The sequence below is a fragment of the Mustela lutreola genome, chromosome 7 (genome assembly GCF_030435805.1).
Source record: "Mustela lutreola isolate mMusLut2 chromosome 7, mMusLut2.pri, whole genome shotgun sequence".
Taxonomy (NCBI): Eukaryota; Metazoa; Chordata; class Mammalia; order Carnivora; family Mustelidae; genus Mustela; species Mustela lutreola.
In genome coordinates, this window is record NC_081296.1 from 4,463,594 (window position 1) to 4,485,855 (window position 22,262).

At 58.2% G+C, this 22,262-nt stretch overlaps 1 protein-coding gene across 4 annotated transcripts in view; it reads right to left on the bottom strand.

Annotated features, from left to right (window-relative positions):
- Positions 1-1,205: 1,205 nt before the first annotated feature.
- CTXND1 (cortexin domain containing 1) overlaps positions 1,206-22,262 on the bottom strand; it is a 44,150-nt gene continuing 23,093 nt past the window's right edge. The window contains exons 2-5 of one of the 4 annotated variants that reach the window (XM_059179823.1): positions 8,589-8,736; positions 7,812-7,888; positions 7,244-7,486; positions 1,206-2,446 (exon numbers count right to left, since the gene is read on the bottom strand). In XM_059179823.1, the coding sequence (XP_059035806.1) occupies positions 7,245-7,424 (180 nt within the window). In that variant the 5' untranslated portion in view covers positions 7,425-7,486; positions 7,812-7,888; positions 8,589-8,736 and the 3' untranslated portion in view covers positions 1,206-2,446; position 7,244. Of the gene's footprint in view, positions 2,447-3,555; positions 7,487-7,811; positions 7,889-8,588; positions 8,737-22,262 lie in introns of those variants that run through there. The other 3 variants (XM_059179820.1, XM_059179819.1, XM_059179822.1) reach the window with 3 other exon arrangements.

The following is a 22,262-nucleotide window of genomic DNA, read 5'->3' on the forward strand; positions in this document are numbered from 1 at the left end:
GTGTTGACGCAGCTGACCACCGTCTCGCCTTTGCTCACTTTCTCTCCACCGCTGCCCCACCTCCCTGCACCTGGGGACAGGCCCCCCTCCCACGGTGGCCGCGACCCACCGCAGAGCTGCGTGGCACTCAGGCCAGTTTCTTTGGACGGCATGCAGGCATGGGGAGAGGCTGTGCCTGGGGCCCGGCCAGCGTCACTCAAGGGAGGGGCACGTGGTGTGCAGGCAGACCCTCGAGGGACAGAGGGGACTCTGTGACCCTTACATGAATGTGTGCGTGTCTGTCTGTAGCATGCTGGGCCCCCTGAAGCATGCACCTCGAGGAAGGGCGCCCTTACCCAGGATCGAGAGCATCACGGCCGCCCTGCCTCCCCCTCTGAGCCCCACGTGGTTTCTGATATTTTTTGTGCAACGAAGACACTTGACTTTCCACACGCCTGAGTGGGGGGCTGAGACAGGCTCTGGAACATGGAGCCTCGAGGCGGCCCTAATCCCTGGCCAGCAGATTATGGTATGGGGGTTGGAACTTTGCCCTTGACCGCTAGTTTGTGTGCCAAGCCCTGTCTCCCGGGAGCCACTCCTAAGTGTGGGCGGCTCTGTCTCATCAAGCCCCCTGCTTCGTGGCTGTGAGCGCCACGCCAGGCTCGTCTCTCAGATCCGAGAAGTGCTCGACCGGTCCCGGGATGTCCCCACAGCCCTGCTGAGGGAGCCCCCTTCTTGGGTAACTGCTGCGTGCCGGGGCTGGCTTCTCATATCAGGCGGGATGATCGGTGGGGGGGTAGTGACCAGCCACTTCCCTGTGTGGTTGGGCTGCAGGGTTCCCGGTCCCGTGGTCCCTCTGGACTACGGAGAAAGCAGTAGAGCAGCACTCAGCCAGGGTGCCCTGGCTTTGGGGCAGCCGGCTGGAGAGCGAGACAGACAGGGAGAGGACGAAACTGCACGAGAAGCCCAGGGGGCTGCTGCCTCCTCCTTCCCGAATGTTCAGTGAGAACACCGTGCCCTGCTGGGCCAAGCCTCACATCTGTTGTCAGGGAAGAACTCCAAGGCCCGACGCTGCCGGTGACGCTCCGTTCACCTCCCCAGATCTCTTCTCCATCCTTCCCTGCCCTGCTGTGCCCCGCGGGCGAGGGGCTGACCTCTGGGGATGACGGCGCCCAGGCCCACGGCCTCGGGCTGCTGGCTGAGACGGGAGGCTCAGGCGGAGCGATGGAAGCTGGGCCTCCTCGTCTCCTCACCCCTCCCTTCCGGGCTGTCTGGGGAGGCGCGTCCCGCTGGGTCCCTCTAGCCATGGCTCACAGCTCCTGCGGGTCCCCCGCCCCACCCCCAAGCAAGGGCTGGTGGTGGCTTCTGGTCGGCATCGAACCTGGGTTATTCTCTGTCCCTTGCTGGCTCTCTTAAGCCTGCCTACGCTTCTGGAAATGGTCCCTAAACGAAGCCCCCCTCGGGTATCCTCTGCGTGCACGAAGGACCGTCTGGGAGGACGTCCGCACTTTCCCGGGAGCAGCGCCGAGTGAGGGGTCTGCGGCTCAGGGAGGTGGGACGCTGGAGTGAGGCCATTCCGCGCGACTGCCTGGGTCAGTCACCCCCAAAACCAGCCTCTCCGGGGGAACCTGAGGCCGATGCCATGGCAAAGACATTAGGAAAGCGTGAGTGAGGGGGCGGGTGCTGGGACAGCTCTCGCTCGGGGCGGGGACAGTGGTGAGGGATGAAGTTCCCCGAGGTCAGCGCCACGTGATGATGGGGTCCCGCGGGCCGGGAGGAGCCACGTGCTGCAGGGAGGGTCTGTGGCCGACAGGGGTATGGTGCAACCTTCTAACCACCCCAGCAGGAGAACCAGGGAGCCCAGCAGTGGAAGGTTCTGGAAAAGAGGTTTCAGGGCCATCCTGGGAGACGCATGTGGAAGCACGTCTTCGAACGGGTCTTGAACAGAGACACTCATGTGCCAACAGAGTGCCCACCAGAAGACACCCACGCTGCGGAAGGCTCTCGACAATCAGCCGCGGAGGTCGGCCCTCCCCTCACCCACCTGGTTCTTGCTCAGTGGCGGGAACACAGCGGCCACAGTGGACGGATGGGGCCGTTTAGGGGCTCGGCAGTGGGGCTGTCCCCCACTAAGCCTCCTCTGTTGCCGTCATTTCTAGATCTGCAACCTGCCGATGAGCGAGGCTCACGTTTGGCCCCGGTGGGACCCCATTCCCCAGGAGCGGGCTGTGGGAACCGGCCAGCTGCTTGGGGGTGGGCTGATGTCCCCGGGACCCCTTCTGTCACAGAGGGAGGCAGGCGAGCTCCACGTTCCGGCTGCGGACCTGCCGCGCCCGCGTCCGTAGCACGTGCAGGGTTTCATTCATCTCGTGCGTCTCAGCAACATGACCTTCCGCCAAAGAGCTCGTTTGTGACCGGCGTGCCGCGGGGGCTCTCCGTGTGGTCCCTGCGTCTTCCTCTTCCTGACCTGGGGAGCAGAGGAGTGGATGACTGCACGGTCAGACTGATCTGTTCCAAGGGCCAGTGGGAAGTGGGGTGATGCTTTGCAATGGGGGCGGGGAGCAGGGGGACTTGTTCTGGAACCCAGAGGTTCCCTGGGGAGCCCCTTCTGACTCATCCCACACGCCCCGGTGATGCCGATGTTACCCATCCTGAGACCGTAGCTGGAGTGACACTGTCCCAGGGCTCCTGTTCTCTCTGAGCAGGGGAATCCTTGAAACACTCTTCGTGTTCTTTGTGGGTGGTAGAAACCGGCAGCCCAGTGAAGACAGAACACCAAGAACAGGACATTCCGCCGGGGGAAAGTACTCCAGCAGCCACGGGAATGCTGGCGGGTGGTGGGGATGTGGCGTGAGTGCGGAGGAACGACGTGGTGGTCATCGAGCTGGGCTGGTGGCCGGCCACGGAAGGGAGGGTGCTGGCGGCCGTGCCGTGTAGGAATTGTTCATTTACTGACCTGGAGGTGGCTCAGCCCAGCTGGGAGCGGGACTGCACCGGCACGGTCCCCCTCCACCAGACACGTGCTGAGTGACAGACCTTGATGTCTGCCCTGTGCAGGGCGCGTATACACTTGTTCCCATCCAACCGAAGTTCACGGACGCATACTGAGTGCTGACGGGGCCGCTTGTCCTGGTTACGTCTGGTTCGCCCCAGAATGCTGACAGCGGAACCGCTCTGCCCAGGTTCCCCCGACTACGGGGATCTGTTGTTTCAGCCGATGGGGGACCCAACGTGGTCCCTGCTGGGCTGAGGTCTGGGCAGGAGTTCTGTCCTCTCCCTGTGGCCGTGGCCCCCGTGGGTGAGTCCTCTTCCACTGCTGCCATCCTGCTGGGTCCTGAGAGGCCGCCGTCTCCCACCGTGGGCCACTTTTCCAAGTCGTGTTGTTTCCCTTGGGCCTGCCTGGCCCCTTAGTACCCTTTGGGGACGCTCTCAAAGCATGGAACGCTTTGGGCGAGCCTTCCCTGTTCTGCTAGGAGGCTGACCGACTCGGGTCCTGAAGAGAAGCTCCACAGGAGGGAGGGAGAGCCTTGGCTGGGGGCATCGAGGACACGAGGATTTGGGGACAGGCCCGGGGTAGTGGGGGCCGTCGGCCCCATTGGACGCAGACAACCTGTGCTTGGACAGAATGGCTGGAAATGCTGGTGGGGACCCGGGGAGGGCGCCTCTCAGCAGACAGGGCCGGAGAAGCCCATGCAGAGTCCATGCACCTCGTCCGCCTTCCCGGGTGGCTGCCCGCTCTTCAACAGGAGACCGTGGGACGCGGAACCCCAGCCGTGGACGCAGCGGCCGTGGAGTTCTCTCCGGCTGGCTTTTCGAAGCATCCTCGGGAGCTGGCCCCTGGAGTTCGGGGACAGTGTCATGGGCGAGGGAGACGTGGGCCTTTTCAGTTCGACAAAACCTTGGTCGACATTTGAGCAACTGGTTGGAAACAACAAGAGACGGTGGGAATTGATACTCTAGGCCGGTGAGGCGCGTGTCCTGTTTCTCCCATCGGCCTGTCTGGGGGGCGTTCTCGGGGGCTGCCCTCGACTGCCGGCCTGCGTGGGCTGCCCACCTGTCCCTTTCCAGTCCGCATTCCCTCCCACGGCCCGGCGCCCAGATGCCGCTGTTGTCCCCAGATGCCACACCGCTGTGGAAGGAATGGGGAGCTGACTCTCCTGAGGGTCTGGAGGGAGCCAGGGGGCTGAGCCAAACACAGTGCGGATGGCAGCCCGGAGCGGCCACCGGACACCACCGTCTGGAATGTCCTCCGTCCTTTCTCTGCAGTGGGGACTTTCTGGTTGTCTTTTCCCTGGAGGCTTGGACTGGGGCAGACCGTTCTCACTGAATCCTCGCACTGCTTCTCTGCCGGCTTCCAGGCTTCAAAAATTCTGTTCATTTCTTTCGATGGACAGTTTCTCCCTCCGTCCACAGCCCCGCACCACACCTGGCCCGCCAGGAACTGAAAAGAAGCGCACGCCTCCATCCCGAGCCCCGGAGAGCTGCCACAGAAGCTCCCCACGCCCTTTCACGCGATCAGAGGCTACGTGTGTCTCAGGCCGACGGGCTGGGGTGTAAGAGTCTCTCCCCACTGTCTGAGTCCACACCCAGCGTCCGTCCTATCTGTCTCCACCCTTCTTTGGTCTCGTGGTGCACGTGTAAGAGGGAAGACGAAAGCCTCGAGTCATCACGGGGGTGTGGAGAACGCACACGCCGGATGGCACGTCCCGTAGCCACTCAGATGCCCAACAGCCAGGAGTGGCAGAAACGCGCACGACATGATGCCAGGAGGGACTGTGGCTCTCAGTGATGTGACCGATGACGTTTATAAAAAATATATCTTGCATTTGGACAAGGATTAGAAGAGAGTGCGTGCGTACACAGTGGAAATCCCTGTTCCGCTAGAGGCTCGGGTGGGGGGTGATTTTTTTAATTTTGCATCTTTTCTGAAATGTTATTTCCCCTTGCCACCAAAAAGAAAAAAAAAAGAAAAAAGTCCAGAGAAATATCAGCAAATCTAAGTGTGGAAAAGAATGAAGTGGGACCCCGGGACCCCCAGAGCCGTGGTTCTCAAACGCCAGGACACTCACCCGCCGCTTGGTGGCTCTCCCCGGCAGCTTCCCTGGGCGCCGTCCCCCGAGACCGGGACCCTGGAGGTCGGGATGGGGCCCAGGATCCTGGATTTGCAGCGAACTCCTCACCACTACCCATGTGACCCTGGGGCACGTCCTTCCCTCCAGAGGACCCCAGAGTATCTCCGGGAGAGGTCTCCCCTCCCGTTCTTGGGATCTGTCACTAACGGACCTCCAGCTACTGCTGATTCCCACGGTAACCCACACCGCTGGGTTTTCACAGCAGTGCTGGGGGTCTCTGAGGTAGGCTGCAGAGCCAAGGCTGCTGCTGGGCCTGAGGTGATGCCCAGGGTCGTTGCTCTAGATCCGTCCTTCCTCCAGAGTCCAGTGCATCGTGGTCTGCTGCCCTTGCCAGCCGCCCCTTTGTGCCTCCCACAGAGTGGGTGTGTGCTTGTGTGTGCGGTGGGGGGGACCGCTGGACCCACAGGGCCTGGAATGTGCCTAAACAGCTGTGGCCTTGCTCACGTGTAGGGTCATGAGTGGTGATAGTGCTTTGGAAACCTGTTGTCCCGGTGCCCGGGTTGGGGTGGGACCCAGGGCTGGGACGCAGGGGCTGGAAGGGAGCGTGGCCCTTCTTCACAGGTGCAGGTCTCTCCTGATGGGGAGGGCAGGTCATGCCTCGGAGCGAGGGGTACGCTGTGTGGTTCAACAGATGACAGTGGTGTAAAGGGACAGGCACCCTATCCCTTGAGGTCAGGTGCTAGGAGAGGTTGCTGTGAGCGTCCCTCTGACCAGGGGTCCTGGCTGGGAGAGCTGGCCCGGGAAGGGGTCCTGGGAGGTTGAGGAACGTCCTGGGGTTCCGGGCTCTGCTGGGAGGGGGAGAGGCTCAGACCCCTGACTTCTCCCAGGGGGTGGAGTCAAGGAAGGACACCGATGTCTCCTTTCTTCCGTCCTCACAACAACCTAACAACCTTGTGAGGTAGACGTGGTTCCCTCGAGCTATGGAGGAGGGAGCTGGGGCTCAGAGAGGCTGAGTGAGTTATTTGGGGCGGCACAGCGGCATGCAGGGGAGCTGGGACGTGGGACCTGCGCTGGGGGCCTGCGTTCTTGCTCAAGATCACAGACAGAGGTGATGGGGGAGGGGGAGGCCCCAGAACAGTCACTATCAGCAACCTGTCCCTGGCCCCCACCAGCCCTCCTGTCCTTCAGCCGCAGGAGCCTCGCACAAAACCAAGAGGGCCAGGCTTCTCCTCCCCCACCCCCGCCCCTGGTGATGTGAGGGGACAGAGGCCGGCACAGGGGGTGGGACTCGCTCATGGTCACACCGACTTTGGGTGACTGAGGACGAGACCCAAGGCCCCTGGTCCAGGGCTCCCCCCACAGCGTGCGCGCGTCCGAGACGGTACCGCGTGGAAGAAGGTCGTGTGCGGGGACGTCACCGACCCCACCGAAGCCTGCGGCCGAGGGCGGCACCGATAGAGCCTCCCTGCCCACTGAGGTGACGGGACGTGACGGGACCGGAGAGCGTCCGGGCCCTACGACCAAGTGGTGCCACGTCGCGCGTATGGGACAAAGGTGACCTTTAAAAGGAGACGCGTAAGAAAAGTCTGGGGGAGATGGGTCAAAACGGCGGCTTCCGGGGGGTGGGGTTCTGTCTTTTTCTCCCTCTCCTTCCTTTTCTGTATGTTCCCCCATCCCCAAAATGCACATGTCACTGATGACGGGAAGACAGACCCCCTCTATGTCTTAGTTTAAGAAACGCAGCTGGGAAGCAGGCTTGTGCCTTGTGCAAGGGTTGGGTGTGGCTCCTTCTGTCCTCCGTCGACACCCCCTGCTGCGGGCTCGGGATGTCCATGCTGTCTGTGCGGGGAGCTGCGGGCCCTGCTTGTGCTGCTTTGCATTTTAAGGGCAGACGGCGTCCTCAGTGCAAGAGCACTGTCGTGTGACGGAGGGGTTCTGCCCTGGGCCCAGTCCCTGAAGGTGCACAGGAGCCGGGGAAGGGGACCCCCCCCCATCATCCCACAGGGACTGCCCAGCGCGGACCGGCCTCCTGACTCCGGGCCCAGGGCTCTCATCTCCAGGCCAGCCCACGGCGGAGCCCCCACGGCCCCTGACTGTGATGCCCGGAGTCGGGGGAGCATCCTCGGCTCTGCGGGCTGGCTGGCCGGTGGCTGGGGGACACAGAGGCCCCGCCCCGCCCCGCCCCACCCCACCTCAGTCGTCCAGGTGCTGCTCCTCCCAGGTGGACGTGGGGATGGCGCTGTAGGGGTCCATGATGACCTTGGCACAGCGAATGATCATCACCACGAGGAAGAGGCAGAGGAAGACGAAGCAGGCCAGGGTCAGCCCCTTGTCCACATCCACGTGGACAGGCTCAGGCGTGGGCTCCTCCATGTCAGGGCGGTGGCGGCGGCGGGCTCCTCCGGCTCCGGGTTGACTGGTACCATTTTCCACCCCTGCAGAGAGCCAGGCCGTGGGGAGGCAGGGCCACACCCCCGCCTGGGGTGGGGACACAGGCTCCTGGGGGACAGCGTGGGGCCCAGCCCCTCCTGAGGGACCCTGCCCTGAGCCACGTGGGACCCCCAGCCTGTGTCTTGGGGGCATGGTGGGGGAAAGGTGAGGGAGGGGTGCCAGCGGGGGCGGGGCTGGGTGCAAGCGGAGGCCTCCTAGGGATGGAGCTCCCGCACTTGGCCTCCACCTGTCCCAGAGCCTCAGGAAGGACGGTCTCAGGATGCTTTCAGCTCCGCCAAGCCTCCCCCCGGGTGACGGCAGAGCGCTAACCAGATTCCGTCAGGAGTAGATTCGGGAGACAGCAGACGCCGGACTGGAGCGGTGGGTAGTGATGGGCTGTGGGGACACTGCGTTGGGGAAGGACAGTCTGCATCCCCTCCCCATCACGGGGACCTCGGGGCCTCCCCGGGGGCGTCTGCTAAGCCCCCGCCACAGGGTTTGGAAAGCACAGGTGTGAGGGGAAGATGGGTTTGGGCAGCCGCGGGGACCCCATCTCCGCCCAGCAAGGCCTTGCCCCGCAGTTCCGGGTGGTGACCCCACGGACCCCCCTGCGCTTCCCCGCAGAGGGCGGTGACAGCACGCAGGTGCCAGTCCGCGGGGGTGGGGAGGCGGCAGCAGTGTGGCCGGCGTGGCTCCTGGCCCGCAGGTGGGGAAGGGCTCTGCGTGGAGCGGGAAGCCGCCTGCAGCAGGACGAGGGCCGCTGCCGCCCTCCCCATGCCCGTGACCGTCCTCCCCGTCCCCCTGGACCTCCCCAGCACTGGAGCTGTATTTGTCCCTTGGCATCCGGGGCCAGTCCCCGGTTAGCCATGGGCCCATCTTATCAATGGGACGACCGAGGCCCAGACGGGAATGAGGCGCCACCAGCTCCGCAGGCCTCTCCCTCCGCGGGTGGAGGCCGGTGGGCTCTGTGCCCCCCACCCCGCCTGGGTCCTCAGGAGAACACCATGGCAAGCCTTGGGTGAGCCGGTCCTGGCATATCCGTGACCACTGGTGACCACGCTGTCCCCTCGCTCTGATCTCTCCCGCCCCTCCCCAGGGGGCACTGACCTGCCGCTGGGAGTGGTCAGCACGTCATAAGGGCCACCGGGCGGCTCCCACTCTGGGTCAGGCTGCTCCCGGGGGGCAGGCGAGAGGCCGGATGTCACCGTCGCTAAGAGCCTCCCAGTCAGAGCGCAGGCACCTGTGCAGGCGGCCGCTGAAACGAGACGACAGACCGAGGCGGTTACTTCCCAAGACACGCAGCCCCAGCCTCAACCGGGTGCCCCAGCCTCGACTGGGCTCCTCCCCAGGCATGGCGGTAGGGCCCGGACGCTTTATTCTTTCCTTCCTTCCTTTACAAACCATAGCGTCTCATTTTATTCTTGTAAAGACGCGTGACAGGAACTTTGCCGCCGCCCCCGTTGCTGCCCGCGTCAGCCGCCCTAAGGACACCCACACTGCCGGGCAGCCGCCCCCAGCGTCCGCCCCCGAGCTCTTGGTCCTGCAAAACTGAAACTTGGTCCCCATTCAACAGCCGGGCCCTGGCCCACCACCTCCTTCCCACTTCTATGAACCGGACTCCTCTGGGGACCTCATGCGAGTGGACTCCTGCAGTATCTGTCCCTCGGTGACCGGCTTACTTCGCCGGGCGCGGTGTCCCCCGGGTCCGTCCAGGTTGTAGCCGGTGTCGGGAGCTCTTCCCGTTCGGGCTGAGTAGTGTTCTCGGGCACGTGTGCGCCACGTCTGGTCTCTCCGTCCGTCCTCGGCTGGACACGTGGGTGGTCTCCACCCCCTGGCTGTTGCAGACGGTGCCACCGAGACTGTGAGTGTGTAGATACGTCTGTGAGAGCTGCTTCAATCCTAAAGCCCAATGGCTGGGTCCATGTTATTCTATTTTTAGTTTTTTGAGGACTAAATTTTTTTTTTTAAGATTTTATCTCTTTGAGAGACAGAACAGGAGCAGGGGGCAGGGCAGAAAGAGAGGGGGAAGCAGGCTCCCTGCTGAGCAAAGAGCCCGATGCAGGGCTCAATCCCAGGACCCTGAGATCATGACCTCAGCCGAAGGCAGGGGCTTGACTGAGCCACCCAGGTGCCCCAAGGCCTAAATTTAACATTTTTGTTCAAATAATGCTTGTGCACAGTTCAAAATTCAAAAACCACGAGTAGAAACAGTGGAAGCTTCCTCCAGCCCCGCTCCTCTGGGGGGAGACGGCCCCAGGTCCGAGCGCCTTCTGATCTGAAGGTCTGCTCCGTGCGCACAGAGATCTTTATCTGTTATTTGCACAACTGTGAGTCTGTCACAGAAACTGTCCCCGTCTTACTTTTCACATACCTGACCTTGGAAAGGACTGCGCCTCGACACGACGAGGGTTGCCTGTTTCTTGTTTGCACCCATGTCATGTCTCTTGCTTGGGCGTGTTAGAGCACACTTTGCCGTACTTGTGTTGGGTAGACGTCTGGGCGATTTCTCCTCTGTTGTATATCAGGCAGCGGTGGCATTCGTGTCGCTCCGCACATGTCCGATGACACCGCAACCTACATTCTGTCGGGCACAACCGCCCTCCCTGAGGGACGGCCGTTTGAATTCCAACCGGAATTCCTCTCTCCCCAAGTCTGTGCCTACGTCAGCGTCTCCTACGGTCCTGCCACCTTGAAAACACAAGTTTTTCCGTTTTTGCCAATTTGGGGGGGAAAGGTGATCCAGAGATATTTTTTCCTGGATCTGAGAAAACTACAGAGTGAACGGACATAGAGCACCCCGCTCCCCGGCTCTACCACGGTTGACACTCTGCTGTGTTTATTTCACTTCATCGGGTTGGTCTCTCCGTCCTTGTGTCTCGGACGCCGGTCAGAGAAGGAGGCAGGGGTTAGCACGCGTCACTGAAGACATCTCGGGTCCACGTCAGTAGTTAGGATTCAATACCTGCTTAAAGCTTTCTGAAAAGTAAAACTCACCGACGGCGAGACGCTCGGATCTCAAGGGCCATTGCTGGGACCCGGCAAGAGCGTGTGCCTGTGTAACTCTTGGAAGCACGTTCCTGTTTTATTTCTGTTCTCGAAGGAAGTTAAACATCTCAAGATTCTTTGGTGTTTCCTTTTTGTGAAGGAAAAAAGTCAGTTTACATCTTCTATCTATTTTTCTCTTGGCTTTGGGGTCTCCTTTCTGGCCTTGGAGGCAGAGGGTTGAGATCAGTCTGTGAATTGTACTTGTTCATCTGATTTTTATTTTCTTCCGTTTGTCATGGTTTCTTTTTCCCTGATTCCTTCTCCTAGTTCTCTCTCCTCCCCCACCAAGTTGGAGTCACTAGAATGAGCTCTCTGAGGGGTTCTTCGTTCTTTTAGATGCATTTCTGTTTCTGTAATTCGAATCGTCAGCGCAGACGAGGAATCGAGGGAGCTCACTCTAATTTCTGCCTTTCCCCCCAGTCTTCACCTTTCCGCCGGTTCCGTCATTTTCCCGCGGTGAGAGCCCATGGCCTCTGTCTGTTGATTTAGCCTCGGTTTTCCCGTTGGGCCCATTCAGTCCCCACTGGTCCAGCCGCTGGGGTTTTCCTGCGAGCTCACGGGTTCTCCAGCACGACTTTTGGGAAGGAGGGGCTCGTGGGAGTCATATTCCCTGAGGCCTCACCTGTTGGCTTCTTTGAAGGAAATGCGCCTTTTTCTCGGACCGTCCTGCAGACTTCCTCTTCATCTTTGCTTCTCCCGCAGACGAGCCTGGCCGTGGGGTGCGGTTCTCTCTGCGTTCTCCTCCTGGAGTCTCGCTTCCCGTCCCGTGAGTTTTGCAGACGTTGGGCTCTTCCCCTCTTCAAGCATGCGCCCGTCCCATTCTCTCTCTTTGCCCTTTCTGGCTCTCCAAACGCACGCAGACCTTCTGGTTGAGTTGATTCGTCTGTGAATCTTTATTTCTGTATTTTTTTTTCCTTTCCATGCTGTGGTCTGAATGCTTTCCTCGGAAGCGGCTGCCACCCAGTAATCTCCGCGCCCGTTCTGTGCAATTAGCTGCTAATCTGTCGATTCCAATTTCCACTTAAATCACACTTCCCAGTTGTATAATTTCCACTGGATCCTTTAAAAAAGTTCCAGCTCTGGGGCGCCTGGGGGGCTCAGTCCGTTAAGCATCTGAGCCGTGGTTTCGGCTCAGAGCAGTTTCTCAGGGTCCCGGGATGGAGTCGTGAGTCGGGCTCCCTGCTCAGCACGGTCTGCTTGAGAGCTTGTCTTCTGCTCTCTTCCCGCTCACGGTCACTCTCCAAAATAAATAAATACATTTTAAAATAAAATAAAATAAAGAGAACTTTGAAATATCCGTACATACACATGCACGTGTTGGGGTGAGGGGTTAGCGCCCTGCGCCCTGCTAGGTCGAGACCCGCTCCTGCAGGTGATTCCAAGCATGGCGCGTAGCTTCCGCTCTGGCGTCCGTGCAGATCCGAGGGTCCCGGGAGCCGTACTTTGGAAACACCTGCGCCTCGCAGACAGAGACTGGGAGGAGGGAGAAGGCATTTGCTACAGATCTCAGAGCAACGGCAGAGCGGAGCCTGGGCCACACGGGCCTCGTGGCGCTGGTGTGTCATGGTTGTCGGTGGCTCTCGGGGAAGGACGAATGTGCCAGACCGTCACAGCGGGACTCAGTCTGGCCTCACGGGCACAGACTCAGAAATCCCAGGCGCAGGGTCTGCCCTAAGTTATTACTGATTCCTGCAGAGCCGGTAGAGGTCAGACCTCAGCAAAATTGCCACCTGACTCCCCCTGTCTGGTCTGGGGCCAGGATTGGGCTCTATAACCTTGGCACGGGCCCCAGAAGAAGACCGTCCGTGTTTTCTGGATCCTTCCGGCCGGGAGGGATGCCAAGGATGTGGACTCAAAAAAACAGATTCGCCTTTCCGCCCTCCAGATGGGGAGCCTCATTAACCTTGATTAGCGGGCAGGCACGGGGCCGTCCAGCTCTGCTGCAGAGCAAGGACACGACACCCAGGAGACACTGCGACACAGACCTTAGCTGCTGTCTCTGGGGAGGGGCGGGGCTTCCCGGAGGCCTGCTCGGTGGGGGGCGGGGGCATGCGGCATCTTGCATCTCGGAGCTCTCCTGCTGCAGTGGCCAAGCTGAGGGCCCCACCGGCCACTTCCTGGGGAGGCTGGAGGCGACCTTGCCTCCGAGTCAGGGATGCTGGGTGGTGAACAACCCTCAGGGAACCTGGCACACTCCCCAGAGCACAGTTTTAGGGCTGAGGGGTAGCGGATCGGATCCCAGCGGAGAGAAGTCCTGCCCAAAGCCACAGTCCACACACAGGGCCCGGGAACCAGTACCTCGGGGGGACTTTGGGGAGAACCGGCCAGAAGGGCGCGCAGATGCAGGACGTGGGTGTCGGTGTGTGTCCTACTCCAGGGCTGGGGGCGGTGCTCAGGTCCCCGCTTTCCGAGCTGACGGGTTTCTTTTTTTCTGTCCCTAAGTGTGTCCCAGGCTGCGAGGGGTGGCTGCAGCATCAGGATGTCCTCCCGCCTCCCGTAGTTCTGGAGGCTGGAAGTCCCGGGTTAACACCCAGCACAGGGTCTCTTCCTGGTGTGCACACGGTCCCCTTCTCACCGTGACCTTGCCTCAGCGTGCGAGCAAGCCAGGAGGGAGACATCACGCCCTCCTCTTCTTCGTATAAGGTCACCAGTCTCAGCAGAGTAAGACCCTGACCCTATGACTTCATCTGACCTCCTAACAGCCCTCTCTCTGAATACGATCACCCCGGCTCTCGGGACTTCAACCGATGAAGTCGGCGGGGACACAGGTCAGTTCGCGGCAACGTGCGAGTTCCCCGGGAGAAGGGTCTGAGTCTGACCCTTCAGAGTGGCGCAGGGCCACTCTGGGGCTAGGGCTGGCCTGTCCCTCATGGGCGCACAGTGAATGTCGAGACGAGGACCAGAGCTTGGCCGTGGCCCTCCAGACACTGCGAGTAAGAAGACGAGGTGACCGAAAAAGCGTGCCGCTTGTTACCATGGGGCTGGACAATGGGTTGTGTGGACACGGTAAAGTCACTCACAGGTCAAAGGCCAGAGCGGGTCCCGCACCCTTGTCGGCCGCAGCTATAAATAGCAGCACAGCCGTTGTGAACCCACCCAATGCCTGCCCCAGAGGGCGTTTGCTCGGGGCAGAAACGGTGGGCAGTGTCTCGGCCTCACACCCGCCACACTGTCCTGTGGGACCCCTCTCGGTGGCCTCACTCTTCGTCAGCGCAATTAGCAGCTGGCCAGCGAGCAGAGGTGACCGAGACCGCGACGCCTTCCAGGGCCCGGGAGAGGCAGGGAGGGGAAGGCATTCACGGGCTGTCGCAGCTGGGACGCGATGTCCTGCGATGCGGACGTGTCTCTGAGCTCTGGAGACCCTCTCGGAGCAGAGCGGCCGGGGAGCAGCACCGTCCGGGTAACAGGCGAGGCGACACGTCCACCAAGAGAGGGGCTCGCCGCTGCCGAGTCTCCGCATGCAGGAAACAGGCTGTCGCCGTGAACATGTCCCTGTCCTTCAGGAACACAGAGGCCGACTCTCAGGAGACAGCCTCAGCCTGGGCAGTGGGTGGAGGTGGACGCAGCGGGCAGAGCCTTGAGCCACAGACCGGCCCCAGGCCTGGAAACTGAGGGAGGTTTCCCGGTGGAGTTTAGGAATTGCTTGGGACCCTCGCCCCGTTTCTTTCATGTTTCCTCCTTTGAAGGGGAAAGTGCGTAACTGTTACGCTATGCCTGTCCCTCCGCTGTATTTTTCGAGCAGGTAACATCTTTTTCCTGGTCCCCCCAGGCGGAGAGGGATTTTGCCCAGGATGGAGCACATGTAGAGGTCAGCAGTGCCTAGTTTAGACAACTCAGATGGGACTTGGGCCTCTGGGCTGATGGTGTAGAGGAGAGACAGGAACTTTGGAGGCCAGAGAGGGGGCTGGGGGAGGATGAAGAATGACCCCCCCCCCCCGCGCACACACACACACACACACACACACACACAAGAAACCCACAGGGAAGCTTTCGAACCTGAGGACGGTATCGTGCAGAGCAAAAGGAGCTTCTCAAGGTGATGGAGTTACGGATCTTGCGATGGGGCCGCGCGCCTGGGTTTTCAGGCCGAGGGCCACGTGGAACCGCAGCGGCTGTGTTGTGAGTGTCAGGCTCGGTGGGGTAGGAAGGGGACCGTGGGAGGCCCGGAGGTCAGAGCAAGCTCTCTCCTGCAGTCACCAGAAGGAAGGGCCTTGCCAACACCGTGCTGCTCCCCGCTTCCGACCTCCAGAACCAGAGAAGCCCACGCCTCTGGGTTCCAATGAAGGAGCAGGAGGCTGGCTGAGGACAAACCACCTCGGTCTGCAGCCGCCGGGTACACGGGCAAGGAGAAGCCAGTGTGGACCCTCATGTCCCATCTCTGAAAGGCATCAGGCTGTTTGCTTTCTTTCTCCAGGATCGGAGAAACGGAGACAAACCAACCAAGGGCAAGCCAAGAACATGCCGTCTGGCCGGCAGACGGGGAGTGACTCAGTGGCAGACCGGCAGGAAAAGAAGTTTCCTTAAAAGGGATCCAACAGCCAGAATGGGGCGCTGACGCAGGGGGACAAGGCGGCAGAGCCGGGGACGGGGGCGGGGACACGGTGCAAAGACACGGGGTGCTCTGCTGGTGAGGCCGAGGCCGGGGCCCTGGTGCTCTGGAGCCCGGCTCCCCAGAGCCTGCGGACCGCCGCGCGCCAGCAGCCTGAGGTCGGAGCAGCAGCGTCGGTGGAGACCCCAGGAGGCACGGCGAGGGGCACCAGGCAAGGCTGCTTCCTGTCCTTACGTGAGAAGATCTGTTCTTGGAGGTGACCTTGGTGAACTTCTGGTCCTCATAAAATCCCTCTCCGGGAGGAAACACCTCGAACAAGCACCATCACTTCCGGAAGGCAGGGCACCCACTGGACGGTGCCAGGAGGGGTGCTGGAGGAACGGGCTCCAACAAGAGGAGGGAGCATCCACAATGTCCTCCGTACTGGAAGGCACGGCAGCGTCAGGAGGAAGCCTGGACTCCGGAGATTGTGGATGTGGGTTCCGGCCCTGGGTGTGCCGTTTGCTGGCGGGAGCAGCCTGACGACCCTGTCCCATGCAGCCCGGCGCCCGGGCCTGTGAGACGCAGCCACGAACGTGGGTCCTTGGGGGTGTCCTCGGGGCCCCTGAAAGAGCCATTCTCCCCGGGGCCCCATCCTTCCCTTGGACACAGCACGCTCGGAGGCCTTCGCCGATGCCTGGCCAGCTAAGAGCCTGCCTCTTCTCTAATCTCCCCAGGTATGGACCTGAGGCTGCCTGGACTGAGGTTGCTTATGGAGCCCCCTTGGCTGATCCACCACTGTGTTCCCCGTCACGTGCTCTGCCCGTGGCTCCCGTGTGCAAACGCGGACGGGGACTCCAGGCCACCTGACGTGTGCTGGGCCGGGGTGAGGCCCCTCGGCTTCCTGTGCCCCTTACTCCCTGCCCCAGCCGGGCCTGGGGTCTCACCGCTTGTCCCCACAGGTGACAACAGACTCTGGTAGCCGCCCCTCGGTGACCCGGTCTGTGCCTTCCACTGTGAGTCCCCCACCCCGCCACGCCAGCCCACGACACCCCAGACCCCTGGGAGGAGGAGTCCGGGCCCGTCCACATCCCGTGCCCCTCGGATGCCCCCACATTCCCAGGCTTCCAGGAAATATTGAAGGGAAACTTCTGTATCCCTCAAATACAGAAACTCCGAGATGAATGCAGGTCAACCACAAGCCCTTCAAGCAAAATACGATTGCTTGGAAAGTCATCGCGGCCACCGTGAAATGATCAGAGGGAGGAATTGGGGGGAGGGAGTCAGACGGAGGAGAAGACCAATAAGGCGATCGTCTACAGCACAATCAGGACAAATACAAAACAACGCAAACGTCGAAATCTGAAACAGAAGTTATGAAAACACAAAGGCTTTAAAAATACAACGTGCAGCCAGAATTCCACAGTAGTTCAATGAAAAGGAGTAGGGTAGCGGTGGAAGGAAGTCAGAACACGATGCATTTTTTACATTGTTTGGGCAACGTCGGTAAATACTACTTTACTGTTGATGGGGAAGGAACGGGTGTGTGTCTGATCACTGAAAGCCGGCACCGGGAGAACGACACGGAATATCTGGAGGGTGTGATTGAGAAGCCGAGTGGACCTATTCCCTGCCTTCAGGGAATACACATTATTTTCACACGTTCACGGGGCATGGACGAAAACGGACTTAATATAAATTTACAAGGAAAACTGTCTGCGTGTTTTTAAAGGTGGAAATTTTATAGGCTGTATTCTCTGACCACAACAAATTAAGCAAACAAACCAACCACAAGCCACTTGATTTTTTAAAAAAAACGCATGAAAAATAAAAATCCGAGTTCATTAAAAATTTAAGCTGCAGTTACGGCACATTTAGAAAATCATTCTAATGAGAATGCCGCCTATTGAGAGTTCTGGGGTGAGGTGCGCGGCAGCTGTCCACCGTCCTCCGGGGCAAACGTGTACTTTTCACGACTGAACACAACGAAATACAGCGACGCGGAACCCACGGAGACACGCGCAGCAGCGAGAAAATCCAGAAGATGCGATCAATAAAATTAAGGGCAAAAACGGATAATACCCAAGAACGGAAAACCAGCAGAGTTAAAAGTAAATCATGAACAAAGGTTCTCTGGAATAGTCTGAGCTTGGACAAACGCCTGGTGGGTTCATTCCAGGAAGAGAGAGAAAAGGGCCGGCATCATCTTCGGGAACAAGGGCAGGAACGCGGCCCCGGGGAGGAAGGAAATCGATTAACGAGTCCAGGCGGGGCTCTGTGAGATTCCGCCGATTCATTTTAAAAACCCAAAGCTAAGAAAGTACATACAAAATTCAATGATATGTTTTCTGGAATGTGAACGGTCACATCGGACCCAGAGTGTGACTGGAAGCCCGAACACGGCGTCCGGGAAGGCTTGTGGAGAGCGTCGACTTGGCGTGAGCTGGTCTGGTGTCCGGCAGCCGAGCGGGGTCCAGCGCGACCGACACGGCGAGCCCTGGAGGTCCCCTGGATGGGAGGACCTGCTCCTGGCCGGAGAGCCGGGGGCAGCCTGGCGGGCACCATCACGCTCCTCCTTCCCTGGCACGCATCCGTTCTCGCCACGTAGGCAGGGGCCACCAGACGACACATGTCCTGTGGATACTTCCCGGCTCCAGCTCTGGGACCCTCTCCTTGGCATGTGTTTCTTGTGATTCCGAAGTCCCCAAGGTGCTTATTTATGACCAAGGGGGCAGCCGGTGGACACAGCGCGTCTACTCCAGTGTCCGTGGTGACTGTTCCCCTCCATTGTCGTTCAGGGGACTTTCCCTGCATTCCTCAGTGCTCTGCCAGGAGTTCCTAGACACCCCCACAGGTGGGCCATGCCCCGGGGCAGGAGCCGGCCTCCGGGATGACCGGACCGGGTCTGACCTGGGCTCCCTGAACGTCAGGGTTTGGAGCCGCTCCTCTCTCAAGAGAACCCAACTCCGGGCAGGGTCCTGCCCCCAAGCCTAATGCCCTTGTCCCCATGAGGCTTTTATTTCAGGGGCTTCATTCCTCCTTCCTTCCTCTGGGCATCATTTAGGGAAACCGGGATCTACTGAAGCAGGTTTAATTGCATCTTACAGGGAGGTAGGTAGAGTCCCCATCCGTTTCCCTTCCGGAGGCTCCCGGGCTCCTGGCCAGGACGCCAGCCTCTCCCAGGCATCTCCCCGGGTCTGCTCACCGGCAGTGCGTGTCCCAGGAAGAAACGCTGACTTCCCCCTTTCGACTACCCTGCGACAGAACCCACACGACATTTGTAAATGTCTGTATCATTGGGAAACCGAAGGCTGTACCCCGCTTCCCCCGGGCTGGGGCTCCAGCCAACCCACGGAGCATATGTCTGCTGTCTTGGCATATGTTAGGCGTGTGGCAAAAAGGGACACTTTTCTTTTCATAGTATTTCCTCCAAATTAGTGCACGTCCCCTTTGCAAGCTGCACAGATCGATTTCCTGTGTTTGAAGGGTGAACGGACCTAAGCCCGCAGTTCTGAGAGCCAGGGAGGAGAGGTCTTTTCCGAAGAACGCACTTCGTTTGGTCCCAGCCACGATGGACACACTCACATTCCCTTTCTGGCCAGCTCGCACGTATCCTCCAGCGGGGTGGGGGTGGGGGGCTGACGGCAGACCCCTCCCTCACTGGAGCCTGGGCTTGGATCTTCCGTCTTCATACAGAATCAGAAGTGAGGGTTTCAGAGGTCCCTCAGTCCGGAGCCTGTATTCAGAATTAGGAAGCCTGAAGCTCGGCGAGGCAAGTGGGATCCAGGGTCCTCATAGGGGACGCAAGCCCTCGACTTGTGGAGGCAGCGAGGGCCTTGACGTCATCATGCTACCTCCAACTGGGCTCTCTGGTGTCCTTGAGCTGCTTCCAGGGGCAGAAGCTGGGCTCCGATGCCAGGACACGGGGGAGAAAGCTCATCTTGTGTTTTGGTCGTGCCAGTGATAAGCTGGGCTGCATGTAGCACAGCTCCTCGGGGAGCTGGAGAAAGCTCAGGAAATGAGACCAGACTGCCAAGGATGGGGTCTGGTGGAGATCCACGCGGGCAGTGGGTTGGAAGCCTAGTCCGACGACGACGTTGGCTGCCGGTTTCTGGTGAAGAATCTTAACCAAGCTGCGGGCATCTTCTCCGTCGCCGGGACAAAGGGCTTACCATCTCTCAGCGTTAGTACCTCCTACGGAGAAGGGGGCATGAGGATACGGGGCTCAAAACGTCGTTGTCGGGATTGGAGAAAGCACACGCGGCTGCTAACACGGGGCCCGACACACAGTAAACACGTGACAAAATGAGTCATTTTTACGAATCCCAGGATGCTCATGGATTTCCGGATTTCCCAAGGCGAACCTGTGTCTCCTCCTCCGTCTCCCAACCGACACCTTCCCGTTGCTCCATATCCATTTCCTGGGACAAATCCTACTCGCCGACTTCCCTTTTAACACACGGCTGGATCTGAATGTGAATGTTTCATCTGGGGCGATTACAACCATTACGGAGTAAGACGGGACCCGCTGACGCCTTCGCGTGTGCCGTCCTGTTACATTCTTTTGCATCAAGGTTGTGCTGACTTCTAAGCACACATTGGGGGGATTTCTTTGTGATTCTGTGCTCTTTAGTGGCTCAAGGAAGACGAATTATCTAGTCCTTAAGTTTTTTATTATTTATTTATTTGCAAGAGAGAAAGAGCACAGGCAGGGGAGCAGCAGAGAGAGAGGAGGAAGCAGGATCCCCACTGAGCAGGGAGCCCGATGCGGGGCTCGATCCCAGGACCCCGAGATCATGACCTGAGCCGAAGGCAGAGGCTTTAACCCACTGAGCCACCCAGGCACTCCTTTTAGAAGGGTTTTGAACTCAGCCCGTGACCGGGGTCATTTTGCAGGGAAACAGGAGATGAACAACACTGTTCAATGAGAGTGTTTTCAGATATTCTACCTCTTCTTACAGCAATTTGGGAAATTTATTATTTTTTTTTTTAGAAATTGTTCCTATTATGTACATTCTGAACTCCAGTGACACAAAAGTGTATACAATATTCTCTTATTATTTTGTGTGTCATTCTTAGTTGCAATTATTTGCTAATTTCTTTCTTTTTAAAAAAATATTTTATTTATTTATTAGACAGAGATCACAAGTAGGCAGAATAGCAGGCAAAGAGATGGGGAAGCAGGCTCCCCCCTGAGCAGAGAGCCCGATGCTGGGCTCGGTCCCAGGACCCTGAGATCATGACCTGAGCCGAAGGCAGAGGCTTAACCCACTGAGCCACCCAGGCGTCCCTATGCTAATTTCTTATTGTATGCATTACTTAGCTGTGTTTTCTCTTGGTTAGAACTTCCACAATGTCTCCACTTTGCTGGTATTTAACAATCACTGACGCTGCAGATCAACTGTGTGATTCCTCCTGCTTCCCAATGCATTACCCTCCTCACGCATATTTTACCTTTTTAAGTCATTACCATCTGTGGCATTTCTCCCTGTTGCTATTTTCTGTGAAACAGGTCACCCTCTGAAAATGAGAGAGAGACTAGGACGAATGTCTGTACTGCCCAGCTTTAACCAATATTGACGTTTTGCCACGTTCCTTACCTTTTTTCAAAAATAAACAAAACAGAGTCAATTACATATTTTAACGAAGGCCCGTGCCCCGTTCTTGTATTCTTACTGTAGGAACAGGTGTCCGTACCCTGCACTGGGCTCTATTTCCTGTGGGTCTTGGGTCTCATCCATGTTTGTTGTTTGGACTTCATCCTGTTCTAAGAATCATCGCTTCCCTGGTCTCGTGCTTCAGAAAATTTCCCCCCAGTTTGAGGTTTGTCTATTAATTTGCTCAAAGAATCTTACTTATTCTTGTTTAGGGATTTACATTTCAGTGCCCTCGTCACTCTTCCCTTCCTGTGGCTGCTGTCTGTCTGTCTGTCTGTCTAGTCCTGGTTCTCTGTGGTTTGCGATAGCGTTCCTGTTTGCATTTTCTGTTTGGCAGTCTTCTGCATAAATGAACGGCAGAGACTTTTTATATATGAATTTTAAACCCCACCGACTTCCTGAGCTCTGTTAATAATGCTTTTGACTTCTGTTTAGAAAATCAGTCAGGGCGCCCAGGGGGCTCAGTCGGTGAAGCGCCGGACTCTTGATTACAGCTCAGGTCATGATCTCAGGGTCGTGGGATCGAGCCCCGCCTCGGGCTCCGTGCTCAGCTCAGCTCAGAGCCCTCTTGTCGCTCGCTCTCTGGTCCTCCTCCTGCTCTCTCTCTTGCTAAAATAATAAATAAAGTCTTTAAAACAAAAACAAAAAAAAAAAAAAAGAAAGAAAGAAAATCAGCGTCTGCCAGGAACAGTGTCTTTCTTTGCACACGATTGCTTTTCCTCTTCTGTCGAATTTATCGTGAGCAAAATGGCCAACTATGGGGGGGACCGTGGGCGCCCTTGTCTTGTTCCTTATTTCAAAGGGAATATATCTAATCTTTCATCATAAAAACGATGGGATTTCTAGGTCTGATTTCACCTTTATCTTACCTTGTTCTCTTTTTTTAGTTTTTGTTGATCTTTTTTTAGCTTCACAAGACGACAGTTTGATACATTCATTTCCAATCTTTCTTGTGAAATATAACGATAATTTTTAAAGCTCTGGATTTTTTGAATACGATTTTTTGCTGCATGCATGGAAAAATGTGTTATGGTTCGTGGATTTTATAGATCGTTTTCCTCACTGCTATCGGTTTTTACATAGTCTCTGGTTTTTATTTTGATTTAAAGGTTGTCTGGAAGTGTGATTTCTCGAAAATGATTAGATAGTTAGAAATTTTTATTTATTTTAAGAAATGTATTAATTTTTAGTTTCATTGCATTGTGGCCAGAAAACACAGCCTCTTTCAGGTTTCAGGGAGATGGAGCCCTGGGGAGGGTGCGGGAGACCCTGGGGGTCCTGCCCGGTCAGCACGTCCTCCCCAGCTTCGGCGCCCCACGTGTGGGCGAGGACGGCTTCCCGTGGACCCCAGCCCCAGCCACCACCTGCCTTCGGCCACTGAGAGCCCCTGACTAGCTGTTAGTTGCCCCCACGTAACCCCCATCTGCGTGAACAAAATAAACGTTTACTGTTTTAAGCCAAGATCGGGGTGGTCCATTACACAGCAGTCGATGGCCAGGACAGCCCGTACCGGCGCTCCTCTGGCCTGTTGTCTAAGAAAAACCCTCTTTT